This window comes from Vidua chalybeata, chromosome Z (genome assembly GCF_026979565.1).
Source record: "Vidua chalybeata isolate OUT-0048 chromosome Z, bVidCha1 merged haplotype, whole genome shotgun sequence".
In the NCBI taxonomy this organism is placed as follows: domain Eukaryota; kingdom Metazoa; phylum Chordata; class Aves; order Passeriformes; family Viduidae; genus Vidua; species Vidua chalybeata.
The window spans coordinates 47,325,622-47,343,152 of record NC_071570.1 but is presented as its reverse complement, the minus strand read 5'-3'; the positions used below and the strand labels follow the sequence as shown (position 1 = coordinate 47,343,152).

The 17,531-nt window shown below is 39.8% G+C and overlaps 1 protein-coding gene across 2 annotated transcripts in view; it reads right to left on the bottom strand.

Moving 5' to 3' along the window:
- The window catches only part of MTAP (methylthioadenosine phosphorylase), a 32,840-nt gene extending 15,992 nt beyond the window's left edge, over positions 1-16,848 (bottom strand). For both annotated transcript variants that reach the window (XM_053932739.1, XM_053932740.1), the window contains exons 1-4: positions 16,778-16,848; positions 11,727-11,813; positions 4,298-4,356; positions 1,869-2,036 (exon numbers count right to left, since the gene is read on the bottom strand). In XM_053932739.1, the coding sequence (XP_053788714.1) occupies positions 1,869-2,036; positions 4,298-4,356; positions 11,727-11,813; positions 16,778-16,810 (347 nt within the window). In that variant the 5' untranslated portion in view covers positions 16,811-16,848. The remainder of the gene's footprint in view (positions 1-1,868; positions 2,037-4,297; positions 4,357-11,726; positions 11,814-16,777) is intronic.
- Positions 16,849-17,531: the final 683 nt, after the last annotated feature.

The following is a 17,531-nucleotide window of genomic DNA, read 5'->3' as shown; positions in this document are numbered from 1 at the left end:
CATGCTTTTCTGAGAAGCTTTTTGGTTTCCTGATGCCATTAAACAAGTCACAAAAAGTTTCCACTTGCCTATATCAAAATGGAAACTTACTTGCCCAAACAAAACACTGTTCATAAATAGGCTATAACTTATTACTGGTGACCATCTGAATAAACTCTAAATGAAAACAGAGATCAGAGAACAGTTGAGGGTAGAAGTGGCCTCTGGAGGTCCACTTAGAATGGGCTGTCCTGATCCATATCCAGATGGCTTTGAGTACCTCCAAGGATGGAGACTCTGCCACCTCTCTGGGCAGCCTGTGCCAGTACTCAGTCACCTTCAGTAAAAAGTGTTTACTGATGCTCAGAGGGAACCTCCTGTGTTTCAGTCTGTTCCTACTGCCTCTGATCCTGGGTGCTGCTGGACAGAGCTTGGCTTCTTCTATGCACCCTTCCTTCAGATATTTCTACACATCAATGATATTCCCCTCGAGTCTAGTATTCTTCAGGCTATACAGTCTCACTGCCACAGCCTCTCCTCTTAGGAGAGATGCTCCAGTCCTTTAGCATCTTCATAGTCTGCTGCTGGGCTCTCTCTAGAATGTCCATTTCCAAATTGCATTGTAGAGCCCAGAACTGGATACGGTATTCCAGGTGTGGTTCACCAATGGCAAACAGAGGCTCCTGTCACTTACCCAGGAGTCTGTCAGGTCATAATGCAGTCAAAATAACTGCTGCTTGACTTACAATCATCCAAACCATGTCCCCAAGTCTGTTTAATATCTTTCCTACATAAATCAGTATCAATACTGAAAAAAAAGAGTATTGTCAGCGATATAGCTCACATTCACCCATAAATCAACTCTAGTATAACAAGAAGCATTTTATACAGGGCTTGCCCCTTCAGGGTACTTAGTAATTTAGATACACTGTACCTAAAACCTACTCTTACAAGAAAAAAAGCATTTCAGTTACACATGCAAAAAAAAAAGTTAATAAGTCAAAATTTGAATAGCACTGCAGTGTGGGGAACAAATCTACGTTTATATGTTCAGTTGGCAATACTTTCAGTTGAATTTTCAATAATTTCAGTTGAAATACTACCAGCAGCACCACAAATGCCCAAAGAAGCTGCATAAGCCATTTTAAATACTTCAAACTATGTGGAATACTGAAATAAGACTTCAAGATATAATACTCCTCCAAGTATTAAAAGTAAATTTACCTTTAAAATGTGCAGCCAGATCTTTGAATTATTGGTGTTGCTGGTGATCTTTAAATGTAGCTTTATTTTGCCCTCAGCTTTGCTTGAATTTTTCTAGTCAGATGATCAAGGAGGAAAAGCCCAGCTGGTGTACAGACTTTGGAAACAAATTTATTTCCTTATGATTCTTAAAAAATAAGATATGTAAGTGTCTATTCTTGTTTTAAAACAACCTCCTCTCTTTTGCGACTGTGTTGCATTTATCTCTCTTCTGCAGGACCACATGATTATGACATATATTTACCTAGCTGACTCCTACTATGCTTTCTTGTACCACTCCATCTCATTTCAGGTTCTTCATAAAGCTTGGGATGGCCTGTGCTTTTATTCATGTTTCTCTCCCACATCTGAGAATGGAAGATCTCTTTTACTTCTGAACAATCTTCCCATAGAGCTACACTTTGGCTCATTTACGGCCATTCTTCAAAGACTAGTACTTCTGTGTCCATTAAAATGGAACTTCTTATAATCACATTCCCATTTCCTATCATATTTTCTTGTATGAATCTTACTTTTTGACAGAAGAACTGAGGCTATCATCTTCCTTTACAAAAACTTAACTTAACATGAACATGCTATTATATGGTTTAACCCTGTTCCTCCTCTTTCTCCTCCTTCTTACTCACCTGTCAATGAACTGGTCAATTATAACAAGATCACCAGGTTGTATTTCCTCTCGTAATGAACCGCAGGCAGTAGTCACTAATACATGGGAACAATTTTCTTCTTTTAATGCCCAGATATTGGCACAGTAATTGACGTTTGATGGCATAATTGTATGATGCCTTCCATGTCTGCAAAGATACACGAAGCAAGAGAGTAAAATAAATCAGACTGAAATGGCCTTCCTTCTCTCAAGTAAGGAGAATTTCAGGAAACATACTTCTCCTAACAAAATTGGAAGTGGAACTGACCATTTCAGCTACTTCTGGTATATTTTGTTTTCCTAAATGTATTGAGCTTCTCCTGGAATTCAATTTAAGAAGCAGTGGTATAATTTTCTTTTCAAATGCAAAATTTTAAGTTCAAGACTGTAATGAAAATAATCTTAAAAATACAATCAAATATACACCAGCAACCTCTAGATAAAAATAAGCATTTTTCTCTGAATCTTCTAAGTCAGTTCCATAGATTCTGAAACCCCTTTTCCAAACATTACAGGAAAAATTTATATACACCTCCACAAATTTTCTGCCCAGAAGCATTGCTTGTATTCTCCTACACAAAGAGTGGCACATCACAGAACATTGTGTTCTGTCATCTTTCCAAAGGAAACAGTAGAATCATCACATTTTGATCTTTAAGTGATCTGACAGCTTTCATAAATTAAAAGTATGACTTCACACTGATGCAGTATTCTTTTTCACCAAGACAGGAAATACTTGGTCTTATAAGCACAAGCTTTTGTGCTATCTCTGTCTTTGCTACAGAAGCACATCACTTACATGATTAAACACATTAGAAAATGATTTTCAGCCATGTAAGAGAAAAGAAGGAACTTAATTTCTCAACTGATCTTTTTCAGAGGCCAAAAAACCCTAAGAATTTGATCATTCAGGAACTGCACACAACATGATTAAGCACTGTCAGTCAGGATTCCCATGCTGTCATTAGCATTTCTGATAAGCTACTAGGCACACAGATCTATTGCTTTATTGCAGTTGCTGTCATAAACTTCTTATAGAATATACATGCCTCTTCTTTTCCAATCTGATTCAGAAGCCAAAACACAAAGAAAAATTTACAGGTACCTTAGCACTAAAAGTAAACTTGTGAGGTTTCTATATGAATGGTCATAAATGCCAGGGAGAAGATAAGCCACAGGCAAGTTGTTCAGACATCTTTGGTCCAAAGACTAGTTTGAAACAGTACAGCTATGAGAACTCAGTGTAGCAGTTCATTTGAGAAAATGAGAAAAATGTTATCCAGCTGTAATAAAATACATGAGCAAAGTCCATGAAAGATAAGAAAAGTAAAACCACAGACAAAAGTGTAGTTGCAGAGATGTTAGCAGTCAGCAGCTTTAATGGAAAAACAATGGAATAAAAAGAATCAGGGCCCTGAGTCCACCACTGGGTCCTAAGTGCCCTGGCCAGTCTCAGCCTGAGCCTCCACAGAAACTCCTGATGCCTGTGAGCCTGGGTGCTCCAGCCTCCAAGCTCAGGCCCCAGTCTTCACCTCTGGCCTGAGCTATGTCACAGTGTGCCAGTACCCAGCCTGGTCTACCCCACAGACTTCAGATGTATGTTGTAGTTTGTCTCCAGAGCGAGATGGGCTTTAGACACATGCTACAGTCTCGTATCTCACCTCCTAAGGTTCCTGCCTGGATTCCCTGGATGGATCCTGTGCTTGACTAATTACCTTGACTTGGCCTGCTGAGAGGCCCTATCATCAGCACCTGCTCTGTCCATTCTGCCCAGGTGCCACAAACTGTGATAGTATTCTTACATTTAATCCAGTAGCATGTTGGTCCTAGACACCCATGGTTACACCAGTGTAATATTTCCACACATTCATCTGCAGATCCTGCTTCCACAGTCTCTTCAAGTATAGTAAAAATGTCTGAATAAAAATTATATAGGGAGGGAGAACTGCAGGGGATGCAGCCCCCTAAGCAATTATTGTAACAGCAAGAGGACTCAATAATCTAAGGGAATGATTTGGAGGAGTTTACAGTGGTAGCATAGTTCACCTGGAAGCAGACATTTTCTCTGTTTCACAAAAGAAATCTGCAAACATAGTGAGCAGATGAATTGATTAGTAAGGTTATCAGCATCACCTACCCACCATTAGAGCAGGTGGCCCTGCAGGCTGCCATTCTCACTAGGGCAATACCTCCCACTAGATTTTTTTACCTAACCTAGACAGCATTTTTAATACTCTCAGTCCTTGCAGCATCAAACTTGCTTATGAAAAAACCCAAATGTGCGCTGGACTTTGCTAGCAACCACAGAGAGCAAGATGATGTCAGAGCAGAAATTCAGTTCACTGAATGAAAAAATTCTGAGAAGACTTTAAGATGTACAATACAAACCCCCTTAAAATGCTCATTTACCTTGCCAAGAGCACACAGTCCACATTTTTGATTTTTCCCAAAATCAGAGCATCCGATGGCTGCAACACAAGCACATAAGAATGAGTTACCGTTTGACAATCACATTATAAACTTTTACTACCTAAAAATAACTGCAACAGTTACAGAAGAAAAATACCTGTTACAATTGTAACCAGTTTTTCTTGAGCTCAGCTGTGCCATTTGATATGAAAGGTTAGTAAAACAGCCTGGAACAGGAAGATCAAACTTGAAACAGGAAGGATTACCACAAATTTTCTGAGTTCATACAAAAATTAACATTGCAACTCTTTACTTTGGTGTTTGAAACTGTAATATTTTCTAATATAACAAAAGAGTATTTCAAACACAAAAATAGTAGCATCCATGTTACCATCAAATTGGTTAGCACGACTCACTCTTTCCTGTAAACGTCAGCTTCTTTTTGCTAAATAGCTGCCATTCTCTACTAAAGCCCTCTTCCAGCATAAAACCCATTTAATCTGTGCTTTCCCATAACACTCGACATTCTCTTCTCTGTCCCCTTTCTAACTGGGGCTCGCAGTAGGGTGTGAAGAGTTATGGATTCCTCCAACCCATCCCTCACTCAACCTTAGCTTCCTGAAAAACTCTCTCTTCCCTGCTGCTGGGAGTCCTGCTTTTGGGGAATGAAATGTGATATAACAGAGAAATTCTGGTACATAAGTGGCAGAAGCAGTGTTGTACTTGCTCAGCCCAGGGACTTCTCTTACAGCTACACAACAAGAAAATACAATCTTCCTGACTACCAACCAGCTAGGACAACAGAGCATTTTGATTTTAGCTGTCCAGCTGGAATGTGTACCTTGCCATGGAGACGGGTCATCCTGCCCATGACAGGCAGCCTCCAAGTCATCAACCGTCATTACAAGAAATTAACTGCTCTGTGGGCTGTGTTCTGCTCCTGGCCTTCAGGGATCTGAAATATACTATGCTATAGCTTTCCTTTTTGTTAAAACAGCTACTAACAAAACCATGGTTTATTTACTGATCACAAGTTTGCAAGTGTCTTGACTCACACATTTGCACTTAGAAATATTCTGCTGCCAGCTACTTGATAGAAAAGAAATAAAATTATAATGCTCAATGCAAGATTTCAATTAGCATTTATTTTACAGCTGTTGATTTTATTATACACTTGAAAATTTGCAGAGGTTGACAGTGAAGTGATATGGGAACCCCATGTCAAAGATACCCATTTCTAAAAAAAAAAAAAACAAAAACCACTTTCTACTTCCTATTGCATTGCTCTTTTTGGTAATTAGTCAATTAATTAGAGAGAAAGCTCTCTAAAGCACCATAACTTACTCAATCACCAAGGCTGAAATTCTGGCAGACACCTACTATTTCTTTTTTAAAAAAGGGAACATTCCAGAACATTTATGTTTAAAAAAGTAGTTATTCTGCCTTCTTTTTTTTTTTTTTCTTTCCAAGTATCAATTTAATATTAAATGATTTAGTGTTTAATCTTTACCTTACATACACTCTTCTCAAACAAACATGGCTTTAAGAGTGAAATTTCACATAGGGCAAAAGCCTTGCTGTCTAGTGGCCACAGCAACTTGCCATTGCAACATTCCATAATAAGGAAGGTTCACAAAAATTAGCATTTGGGAGTTTGTTTTGTTTACACACATTTGTTGTGTTAAGTAATAAGCACTTATTAAAATTGTGGACTTAAGTCTCCAAAAGACTACAAAAGTACTCTTAAAAACTAAAGAGGATTTCCAGTAAAAGTTCTTGCCTCGTATTAAAAAGATCAGCAGATTAAAGACTGAGCTCTTTGCTTTATAAGTTACAGATTTAAGTTTATTCCAAGAGGTAGATTTAAGTTTATACCAATTTTCAAAAGAACTGGGGTAGTTTGATATTCATTTCCATCGCAGAACGCCACTGAATTCTGGCATACATTGATGATGCAGAAAGAACACAACAGCCTTGAAATTCACAGGCTTCAAAATCTAGTTGCTGCAGCTAGGGTTTCCTTCCCAATCTGCTCATATCCCAGCACTTCAAAAGGCTTCAGGATGGTTGTGTAAGAGTCTGGCTGACACCTTTGCACTGATTTCCACAAAATGCATTCTGCACATTTTCCACATGATACACCGAATCTTTTTGGCACATGATTTCTAGAAAAATGGAAGAGAAAAAGAAATACTTGGAACAAAGAGAGCACTGTTAAATGATGAGTGGACAGTTTAATAAAAGAATTGTAGATACTGCATCATGCTTCATTAAAAGACATTAAATATAGATCACACAATCACAGAATTGTTAGGGTTGGAAAAGACCTGTGGAGATCTGCTAGTCCAGCCTTCCTGCCAAGGCAGGCTCGCCTAGAGCAGGTTACACAGGGACACATCCAGGTGGGGGTTTGAGCATCTCCAGCAAGGGAGGCTCCATGACCTCACTGAGCAGCCTGTTCCAGTGCTCTGCCACCCTCAATGTAAAGAAATTCTTCCTCATATTGTGTTTTAGTTTACAGCCATTACTGCTTATCTTGTCACTGAGCACCACTGAAAACAGTCTGGTATCATCCGCTGGGCACCCACTGTTAAAATATTTACATGTACTGACAAGATCACCTCTCAGTCTTCTCTTTTCTGGACTAAGAAGGCCCAGCTTCTGCAGTCTCTCCTTTTAAGAGAGATGCTCCAGACCCTGAATCACCTCTATGGCTCTGCCAGACCCTTTCCAGTAGCTCTTGTACTGAGGAGCCCAGAACTCAACACAGCACTTCAGACGTAGCCTCACCAGGGCTAGGGAGAGGGGGAATCACAGCCCTTGACCTGCTGGCCACACTTTAGCTGCTGAACACCAGGACAGCGCTAGCCCTCCTAACTGCAAGGCTGAACTTGTCATCCATCACCCCAGGTTCTTCTCCACAGAGCTGCTTTCCAGCAGGTCAGCCCCCATCTGTGCTGGTACTTGGGGTTATTCTCACCTCATGTGGGAATTCAACCCCAGGTGCAGGATTCTAAACTTGCCCTTGTTAAATCCCATTAGGTTTCTCTATGCCCAATTCTCCAGACTAAGGTCCCTCTGAGTGGCAGAAAAGCCTCCAAGTGTGTCAGCCACTCCCCCCAGTTTTCTGTCATCTGCAAACTGGCTCAGGGTTCATTCTATCCCTTCATCCAGGTTGCTCATAAAGAGATTGAATAGCTGGACCAACTATTGATATGTGCATAAAGTTATAGAAACAGACATTTCAAACTATGTGTTAACCAGGTAACATAGCTAATGTATACTTCCATTCTGCTTTCTTTCTCCCACTACTTCTTTCCAAGTGCTGTATCTCTCTACTATTATCTCAGTCATAGCCAGGAGTGATGATAAAATAATAAAAACTTTCAATGGAACAATTTGAAGTCAAAGCTCTAATACTGTATTTAAAAAGGATAATTTAATAAAAGGTCCAATAAAAATCTCAAACATTAAAATTTCATAAATGTCTTTAACTACTTCCCTCTTTTCACAAAATACAAGTCAGATCTATATTGTTATATATATTACTTATTGTTGCAAACAGAAAAGAAAGACTAGAACCCTGGGCAATTAATCCCAAATTATTACAATAACAAACAATTGGAATAAATCCCCTTTGCCTATAATGTAAAGATGCACAAAGTACCATTCATGTGGTGTCTACAGAATTCATTTTTCCCTTGATCTCACCTCAGAGGGTAGTTGGAACAGAAAACAGAATGAATACGGAACACTCATGATGAAAAAATACTTCAGAGGTTCTGCAAGCCTCTATTCAACCTGTGAGCTAGTTTAGGAACCAAACAATGTACATTGTTTTGGGGAGGTAGAAGATGAGCTTAAGTATTATGTTACACAGTCAGGTTTTCCTGATGCAAGCAAAAAAACACTCAATTGAAAGGTGGAATTGCCCCCTGCTTTGTTTGCCTGATACATTTATGACCTGAAAAAAACACGGAGCCCCTAGAATAATTTTCTAGAGTGCCCACCAAGGAAGGTGATTCAGAATCAAGATCCGTCATACAGAAAGGAAGAGAATCTAACTGAAAATATACTCTGAACAAAGCTTTTTAGGAGCTTCAAAATTCAATGATGAAGATAAAATTGCTTGGAACAGCATCTATTATCCTGTAGGAGACTAATATTTTCCATATCTGGAGATAGTATCTCAAAAGGTTTTGGGACATTATATATATTCTGTGGGATATTTCCCACAGAATATCAAATTTTTGATGTACTGAAAATGGTGGAAGACAAGGAGAAAAGACAGCTGGAATATTAAGAGCTGTAAGCTTACTCAGTTTTTTAAAAAACTATTGTTCTGCATTTTCACTATTACTAATGTAACTTGATAATCATAGAGGACCAATGCCAACATAGAGAACAACAAAAAATTGTCATAATAGTTTCCTTTAAACTTTTCATTTTTTCCCACATTCCCTATGCTAAATTTTGTAGTTAAATGATTCTTACTATTCAACAAGGCCAAAGCAGAAGGCAATTAAAGGACTCTGTATGAAGAAAATGTAAGCTATTATTTATCTTTTAAAAGAAAAAGCATTTTTCATTAGACAAAAATCTATTTTGCTGCTGTCAAATGTCAATGGTCCCAAGGAACATCTACTCCAGAAAGCTTTTCAGTCAAACATCTTTTGGCAGAAGTCTCCTTGCCTAGAAACTTAAGAATTAAAGATTTAAGCGAAGTGGAATTGTATGCTTTGCATTTTTACCTGACAGAAGGAAATGGACATACATTCTAGTAACTATGCCTTGCAATTTTCCTTCCTTCATTCTTCATTCTCATTCTTCCTAGTTTTGCTTGAACTAAATAGGTTGATGTTTCTCCCAGGAAATCAAAGACCACAAAGTTCCAAAATTTATTTAAATTAAGCCCTTTACTTCTTAAAATTTCAGGCAGATTATCTCTCTACTGATTTCACAGCTCTATGAAAAAGTATCTTTATGGCAGAAAAGTCTTATTTTGGTTTTATTCCAGTAACAATCAAGAACAAAACATACCTTTAGGAAAAAATAGTAAGAAACCATAAACTTCTAAACTTTTCCAGGCACACTTAAAAAAATAGAACTGCCCTCTTCCATTCAGCAATAGCTGTTCCTCTCAACTATGTAGTTCTAAAATGAGTGGTAGGTTGTGTAACACGTCCTTCCTGAATACTAAACAGTCTCAGCAGCAAAGCAAGTGAATATTGATCCACCTAATAATACTAATTGAACTTGAGGATTTTTTCTGCTTCAATCAAAATCCATTGTACTTTGTGCAACTGCAACTTGTGGACTAAGCTCTGCACATCTTACACTAAGGCTAATCCATCAGCTGCTGAACTGGAAACTGCATTCAGTCGCTGAAGTTAATGTGATTCTATACAGGAGGAAATCTACATAAAAAAACATCAGGTCAATGGCCTGATTATCAGAAGTTCAGATCTACAGAGAGAAAGAAGGAAGACAAGCCATTTCAGGTAAAAGGATAAAAGGTTCCTGTTTGGCTGTGCTGTCGTTCTTTGACTGACCTGACTCCATTCAGGTCAGCTTAACAGTCCCAGTTCAACTCAGGACATTATTTCGAATTCAGGCTTGGATTCATACCATGGTATCTCAGTTCTATTCTCATCCTCCTCACACAAAGAAAAAATATTCATGAGCTCTTTTAAGTTCTGTCTATGCTAAATGCATAACATGCAGGCTCAGACACAGGCAGTTCATTGATCAAGGTCTGTCACTATCCACAACAGGCACCAACATTAATTTTCTGCTATTTATGTTGCATTCTATGAAGAACACAGAACAAAAACCCCACTAGATAAGCTACTTACTAGTTAAAAAATAATAGTAAAAAAGCCTTCCATATTGACCAAAGGTGCATGGCTGGTGAAGATAATTTCACTCCTTTGTGCAGGAGCCATCCTGAAAGTATTCCTACTCTTCCCAGGAATACTGAGCCCTAATGTAGGCCACTTACTGCACTGCAGAATTTGCATTCCCCAAATTCTGTGGCACCTCAATGCTGTGACAGAACAGACCTTCAAATGCTGTGCTGCCACTGTGCCCTTAACTCTGATCTGAACAGAACCCTGTGAGGGAGAAGTGTTCCATCTGTCTTAGACAGGAAAGCTTCAGTTAATATCTGCAACAAGCATACATTACTTCTGCTTTGTCAGCAGTCTCCAAACATATCCATGCTGTGATGAACATCCATGATTCTCAAGAAATAGGGAATGCAATGGCAACTAGTTTGGTTTAGCTAGTGGATTCTCCTTCAGACCAAAGCTCACTACTTTTGGAAACCAGAGTATAGAAAACAGAGGAAGTAAGTTTCCTTCATTCTATTACAATTTGTTAACTAATTCTGAAAGAGGATGGCAAAGTCAAATGCATTCTTCTGATTATGTTTTCACTTCCTTTAACATACTTCCCCTTCCTAATGGTGTGGATACAAACTCTTCTCGCTCTTTACACTCCATTTTAAACCATTTTTGAGTGGAGGCATGGATTCGGTTTTCAATCACACACCATACTACTGAATTTTCTGGCAAGCTTCCAGTCACAAAATAGCACTTGTTTCCAGATACCAGATTTTTGTGTATGCACACCAGCATACACTGGTAGACTGTGTAAGATATAATTCCAATGGCAGTTATAAAGCACCTGGACTCCCCATGTCCTACGACATGATTACCTAAGAACAAATTCTCCTATGAGCTTCGTGTGACAACTAGAACATCACTCCCCCTTGACGTCCTGCCTATAAATCTCCCTCATCCTTTGTCTTGTCTGTTTGTACTATAAACACTTTGTGCCAGGAATTATCCTTCAAAACACACCCAGTGCTGTGTCTAGAGCAACAGCCCTAGCCAGCACTCCCTTCTGCTAAGGAAAAGGACAGAAGCAATGTAAAGGAGAATTGTTCAGGTGTACCAGTCTCACAAACACAGTTTCAGAGCTTAATTTTTAAATAATTTTCAAATTATGTGGTTATAAGCATGATCTTATATTGTCATGTAAAACATAATTCATTAGTTACAGGGAAAATTGTGTCTCATATACCTCAAAGGAGAGTTTTCTGCAATTCAGAAAGGTGACAGATATACAGTTCACATACCAGTACAAATTTGAAAGAGAGGGTTTATCCCTTGATTGTAAATTCAGCAGTGAGTTTCTAAATTCATCCAATCTACAAATGAGAAGAGGTATAGTCTCCTTTGCACATCATCTTTGCAATAATACTTTGTTTTTACAAAGTAAGAATCCCACAATACATAGCAACTAAAAACAGTTGTGCCAGCACCTCCTTTATACATTCATTTACCAGTCTGAAAATTCTTAAAGCATACAAACATTTTGAGAATTGGCAAAAACTTTCAGTAATAAATAAAAAGATTATACGGACCTTGCCATAAGGAGTGTCAACATATTTTTCTGTTCTTCCTTCTAAGATATCCGGATCATCCAGGCCAGTTCCACCGATAATTCCAATCTTACACAGAAAGTACATATTAGTCTTCTTGCAATTCACATTTAACAGCATGCTTAAAAAACTAACCAGGCAGTGACAAAATGTATCTTCTTCTCAAGATGAGGATAGACAACAGATCAACAAAGCATAATATGCCCACTACACTTTTCCAGAATGCAAATTTCAAATACCTGATTTTAAACAACTGTATTTAGCTTGCCAATTTCTTCCCCATGATTCTCCTCTTTAAGATACCAAATTAAAAAAAAAAGCTATGAAAAAATGCACAAAGATGTGCCATTAAATATTTATTTCCAAGATAAAAGTTAAGACTATTTGGGAATGCCTGTAATGAGTGAGAAATACATGTAGAAAGCCCATTAAAACAAAGGCTTTTTGTTTATATAGACAAAAAGTCTTACATATAACCACCATACTGAATATCAGGCTGCCATATTTTTGAGCCCAGCTGGAAGTTAAGCCACTTGCTCAAACTCTGCTTCTTTCCTCCTACACTCTGGTGGGATGGGGACTGGAATCCAAGTAAAACTTGTATGTTGATATAAGAAAAGTTTAATAGCTGAAAATAAAGGAAAACATTATAATAAGGGTAAATGATAGTAATAATAATAAAAAAGGGAAAAACTAGTGATGCACAGTACCCTTTCTCTGCACCCACTGATTAATGCCAGACCCCATTCCCAAATCCAGAATGGCCACTCTCTGGGTAACTCCCTCTGTTTATATAATGGGCATGACATTCCATGGTGTGGAATATCCCTTCAATCAGTTTAGGTCACCTGTCTCAGCTATGCTCCCTCCCAGTTTTGCATATCCCCTCCACTCCCTCCCTGGCACAGCATGAGACAGGGAAAAAAGAAGTCCTTGATTTAGGATTAATATGACTCAGCAAAACCCAAAACATCAGTGTGTTATCAACACTATTCTCATTCTGAATCCAAAACACAGCACTGGAGCAGCTATTGAGGGGAAATTATTTTTACTATAGTTGTAACCAAGACACAGGCATTTCTATATGGTATTATACCTCCAAAAGAAAGAAAACTTTTGGGGAAAAAATTAGTCTTTTGTGCTGACTCAACAAAATCTAAGAGGTTTCCCAACTAAAATCCCTGTTGTGTTTTGATTTGCCTATGATTGCATATTCCAGCTAAGAAAAATGCATCTGATTTTTCTTGTTTCTAGTTCACCATTGAAAAGTAACTTGGTTTTTGTCTCTCTAGGGATAATTAGATATTCAATCAAGTCAAGATTTTTCTTGAGTACAGAACACTTGTAACTCTTCGGACAGAATTGTTATTGTCAAGCTTTTCACAACTGAATGCTTAGTAATGGCACTTAAAAGTGATGTCACCATTTATCACACATAGAGAAAATGAGTGCTTTTTTGTCTTCAATATGATCAGCTGTAGCAAAGTTCATATCACTTTCAAGTTGAATACACATAATGACTGATTTGCATCAAAATCAACCTTTCTGACGTAACTTATTACCACAAAGACTGAAAACTTCTCAAGTAAAACCTCCAGACTTGAATATACAACACCCTCCTTCCACAACACACAGAGAGCTGCCTCTTACTTCAGCTTTTTCTTACTTTTACATTCGTAGAGACCCCATCTGTTCAACCACTGTATTAACTGGCTCACTAAACACTTCTTTTCAACAAGCAGAGGCTCCGTGTTCTTGTTTACATATAAACACCTCTCTGACAAAGTTTTCCATAGCCGGTGGTATAAAAGCTCATACATGAGATAGTTTTAACCGGCCTCCTACTTCCTTCTGCTACCCCCTCTGTGGAGCACGAGGAGAAGTGCAAAGAAAAACAGCAGTGCTAACCCACATGCTCTGACCCTGAATACACACACAAGCTTTAGCGAAGACCTAGACCATTCTTTGCAGTAATATTGATGGGTCTGTTCCCGTGTTACTCGTGTTGCTTAGCTATCACAAAGGTTCTGACTTGGATTGCTCATGAAAATCCTGAAAACTACTATACATTTTAGGATTAATAACAAATTGCCTTAAGAATTGTGAAAGGTATGCAACAGGAACAACCACAAAACTCACAATCAAGAAGACTATCTTTAACACTGTTCATGCATATATTCAGTAAACACTGATGATTGCTACATTGTCAGAGGACAGGACCAAAATGGAGCCTTTTTTATTTTTTTCAATCTAAGGGAAAAAAAAAAGGTTCCTTCAGCCATTTTATTCGTTTTAGCTGGGTATTACACTTGTTTTACTAACATCCTATGACTTAGGATTCAAAAGGGAACTGAGCTTTTACATCTAGCAAAGTACAAGTTGCTGGGACTGAGGAAAAATATGCAATGCTGGAGAGAGCAGCTACAGATGCACAATATAAAAGTTACTTTTGAACTGCAGTGCTTTAAGGTTATTATAAACACACAGATCCATCACAGTAGCAGACTGTTCCTGTACAGAAAGCAGCATGCCTGGCCTGTGGCAGCATAGGCCTGGAATGGTTGCTCTCAAATTTGTTTTCAGGCTCCATGACCCAGGGGCTGCAGCAGCATCAATATGTACTTTGGCTGCACTGTTCAGTTCCTGCGTAGGCTTTTATACCACTAGCCATGCTGTCAGAAATTGCAGACTGCAATGAACCTGCAAAATATTCACAGCTCCCATGGTGCAGAACCCAAAGCACAGAAGACCTAGACTATGTTGAGTTTATTCTGCTTTCTTACCCACTGCAAGCATACCACAGTGGCAGTCTGGACAACTGTTAGACCACCTGAGGCAACACTGGCTAGAGAAATATGGGTTCACTTATAATTTACCGGAGAGCTACTTCAGTGGAAGGAAAGTTAGGCAGCAGAGATTTTTGAAGTAACTGCTTCTCTGATCATGTAAGGTCAATTTGGAGCTGGCAGCTCTAATCCTAAAATTAATTCTACTTGATAATTATTTTTCCTCCAGTTTACATCATCTCCAGAAATACTATTTGTATCTGGGAACTAGACAGAAAAAATCTGATTCCATACTAAATTCTGCTTTCCAAACCTCCTAGTAAATTATCAAAATGAATGCAAATGCTCTAGGCTCTGGCCAGGACAGGATTAATTTTTGCAGTAGTCTGGGAGGGCCTTGACTAGGACCTGGAGGTTATTTTACATGACTTTGAATCATTTTCCAAAAACAGGGGAAAGGTCCCCATGTCAGGGTAGCATGACAATTGGGTATTTTTGGGCTCTGCATAGTGGTGAGCAGTTGCATATTAGCTGCTCATCTCTTTCGTTCATATAGTTGTTGTTACTGTTTGTTTTCTTTTCTCATTGTTGTTTCCAGTAAATTGTTCTTATCTCAACCCATGATCTTCACCTTCTGTGCCTCCAACTCTCCTCTCATTCTGCTGCAGGGGATGGGGAGATGTGTGGTTTGGAGTGGTTTCAGTGGGAACAGTAAATTGGAGAGCATCCTGTCTAAACCACAACACCCTCGTCAGGGGCACTGACTTCTATTCCAAGCTACCAGTCCAGGAGTTGAACATATGGGAAGGCAGAGAGGATGTGACCAAGGAAGAACAAGTTTCGCCTTTCCTCAAATGCCAGAGAACTGACCTCACACCTAGGAATGACTTCAAGAATGGAAATATGTAAGACTGTATTCTCCATTCTAGACTTTGCATCCTACAAAGGGACACAAATGATATAACTTGCAAAATTTAAGGACCCTGTATCAAAGGTTATCTGGAATTAAATCTCAAGTAAAATGGCATTACAACAGAGTGAATCTCAAACAATGGGATGAAGAGCAACAGAAGTGAAATCTAACAAAAAGTTATCACAGCAGTAACTACAAAAATCAAACCCATTTCCCTGTCAAAGTCCAAGTAAAAATCACACTGAAGTGTATGCCTTTCTTCATGTGGTGTTTGGTGAACTTCTCCAAGGTTTAAACCAAAGGCATAGAGGTATCAGTGCAGTAACAGCCTACATTTGTTCATCATGAACAAGTCTTAAACATGTCTTAAACATGTCTTAAACATGGCATGATCACCTGTGGGTCTTTTTGACAACTAACCACCAACAAACCGTTCTGTATTCCTCTCTTCTGTTTTGGGGATACTGAGAAAGGGACGAGCATGGCATTATGAATAATTTTGCTTAAAAGGAGATAAACTTCGAGCTGTGTATAAGTTACACCTAAGAGAATAAATCTGTACTTTGAAGACAGGTTCTATTTTCTACACCCAAAAGGACTCGGATTTTTCTATTTCATGGCAGAAAAATAATGCACAGTTTGTGAAAAGTCAAATTTCAGCCTGAGCCTGCCCGCCCCTGGTGCTATCACCGCTCTAAGCAGCTCTTCAAACACGCAGGAAATGAGTCTTAAGAGAGGAAGTTTCGCACTCCTTACTTCTGCCAAAGCTTAGAGTTCCATGCACGTTTAAAAACAGAGCCCACAGCTACAGACCCGCCACTATCCCTCTCACTGACAAATCCAACACACCGCACACGGGTCAGATACCCGGAAAAGGAGATTTCTCCAGGGAAAAAAAAAAAAGAAAAAAAAGAAAAAAAATATTATATAATAAAAAAAAAAAAAAAAAAAAAAATCGTCTCTTCCGGGTCGGCCGCGGTCGCCCCTGCATGGGCCTGGGCGACGGCGCGCTCGGGCGGGCGCCGCCCCCAACAGCGGCACCGCCGCGCCCCCGAGCCCGCTCCCGATAGGCGGCGCAGCAGGAGGGTGGGAAGGCGGCAGGAAGCGGGGAAAGACACCGCGGGCAGGAGGGAGGGAAGGAGGAAAGAAGGAAGCAAGCAAGCACAGAAGGCAGCGCCTCTCGGCACGCGCTCGGCAGCGCCGAGAGGGCGGCAGCACGGCCCCCGCCATCTCGCTCCCGCAGCCGCCGCGAGACGGCGGCAGGGAGGGTTCGCGGGCGGCGATGGACGCCACCTCCGCCCTCCTGAGGCGCCACTCGGCGGAAGCACGCTTACCTTCACAGGCACCGAGGCGGCGGCGGCAGCCATGATGGCGAGAGGGTGGGGCGGTGCCGCCGGGGCCTCGCTCAGCCTGCCGGGGAAGGGCGTTCCAGCCGCCAGGGGGCAGCAGCCGCCCGTGCTGTGGGAGCGCCCGGGGAGCACCGGGCCGTGAGGGGAATGTCGTGCTTAAGGCCGCAAGGCCGTCTTGCTTGCTTCTTAATCCTTCCGACCTGCACGCTCCGCGGCGACTTCGGGAGCCTCCGCTGCGTGGAGCCGGAGTGGTGCTGTGGGTGATGTGATGAAAATAGTTTGTTTACTTAAAGGTGCAACTCTGTGCTCAGATTGCCAAGCCCTGCCTCGGCTTCTCTGAAAACATAATTGTCAGAGGGTCTATATTTCAGTCAGACCATCTTTCCATATCCTGGAAACACAGCGGTTTATTTGACTTTCCCCCCCAGTTAAAATCCTTGAATTTGCCAACAGAGGTAGAGCTAAACTGCACCACAAAATCCCTGAACCATCCTAAAAAACTTAACTTGAAGCCAAAAAGTGCCAATTAGTCTTGGACTGCCAGAAACGGCAAAATGAGACCTAAATTCTAGCTCTAACCAACATGAAAATTCCTAATTTAGAATATTTTTAACTAAGTAAAAGAGGTTTGTTTTAAATTAAAATATCTAATTAATTTAGATTTTTAATGTGCTCTGAATTAAGGATACTGGATATTGTCTTTTCAAGGATTTCTTATTAAGGAATTTGGATATTGTCT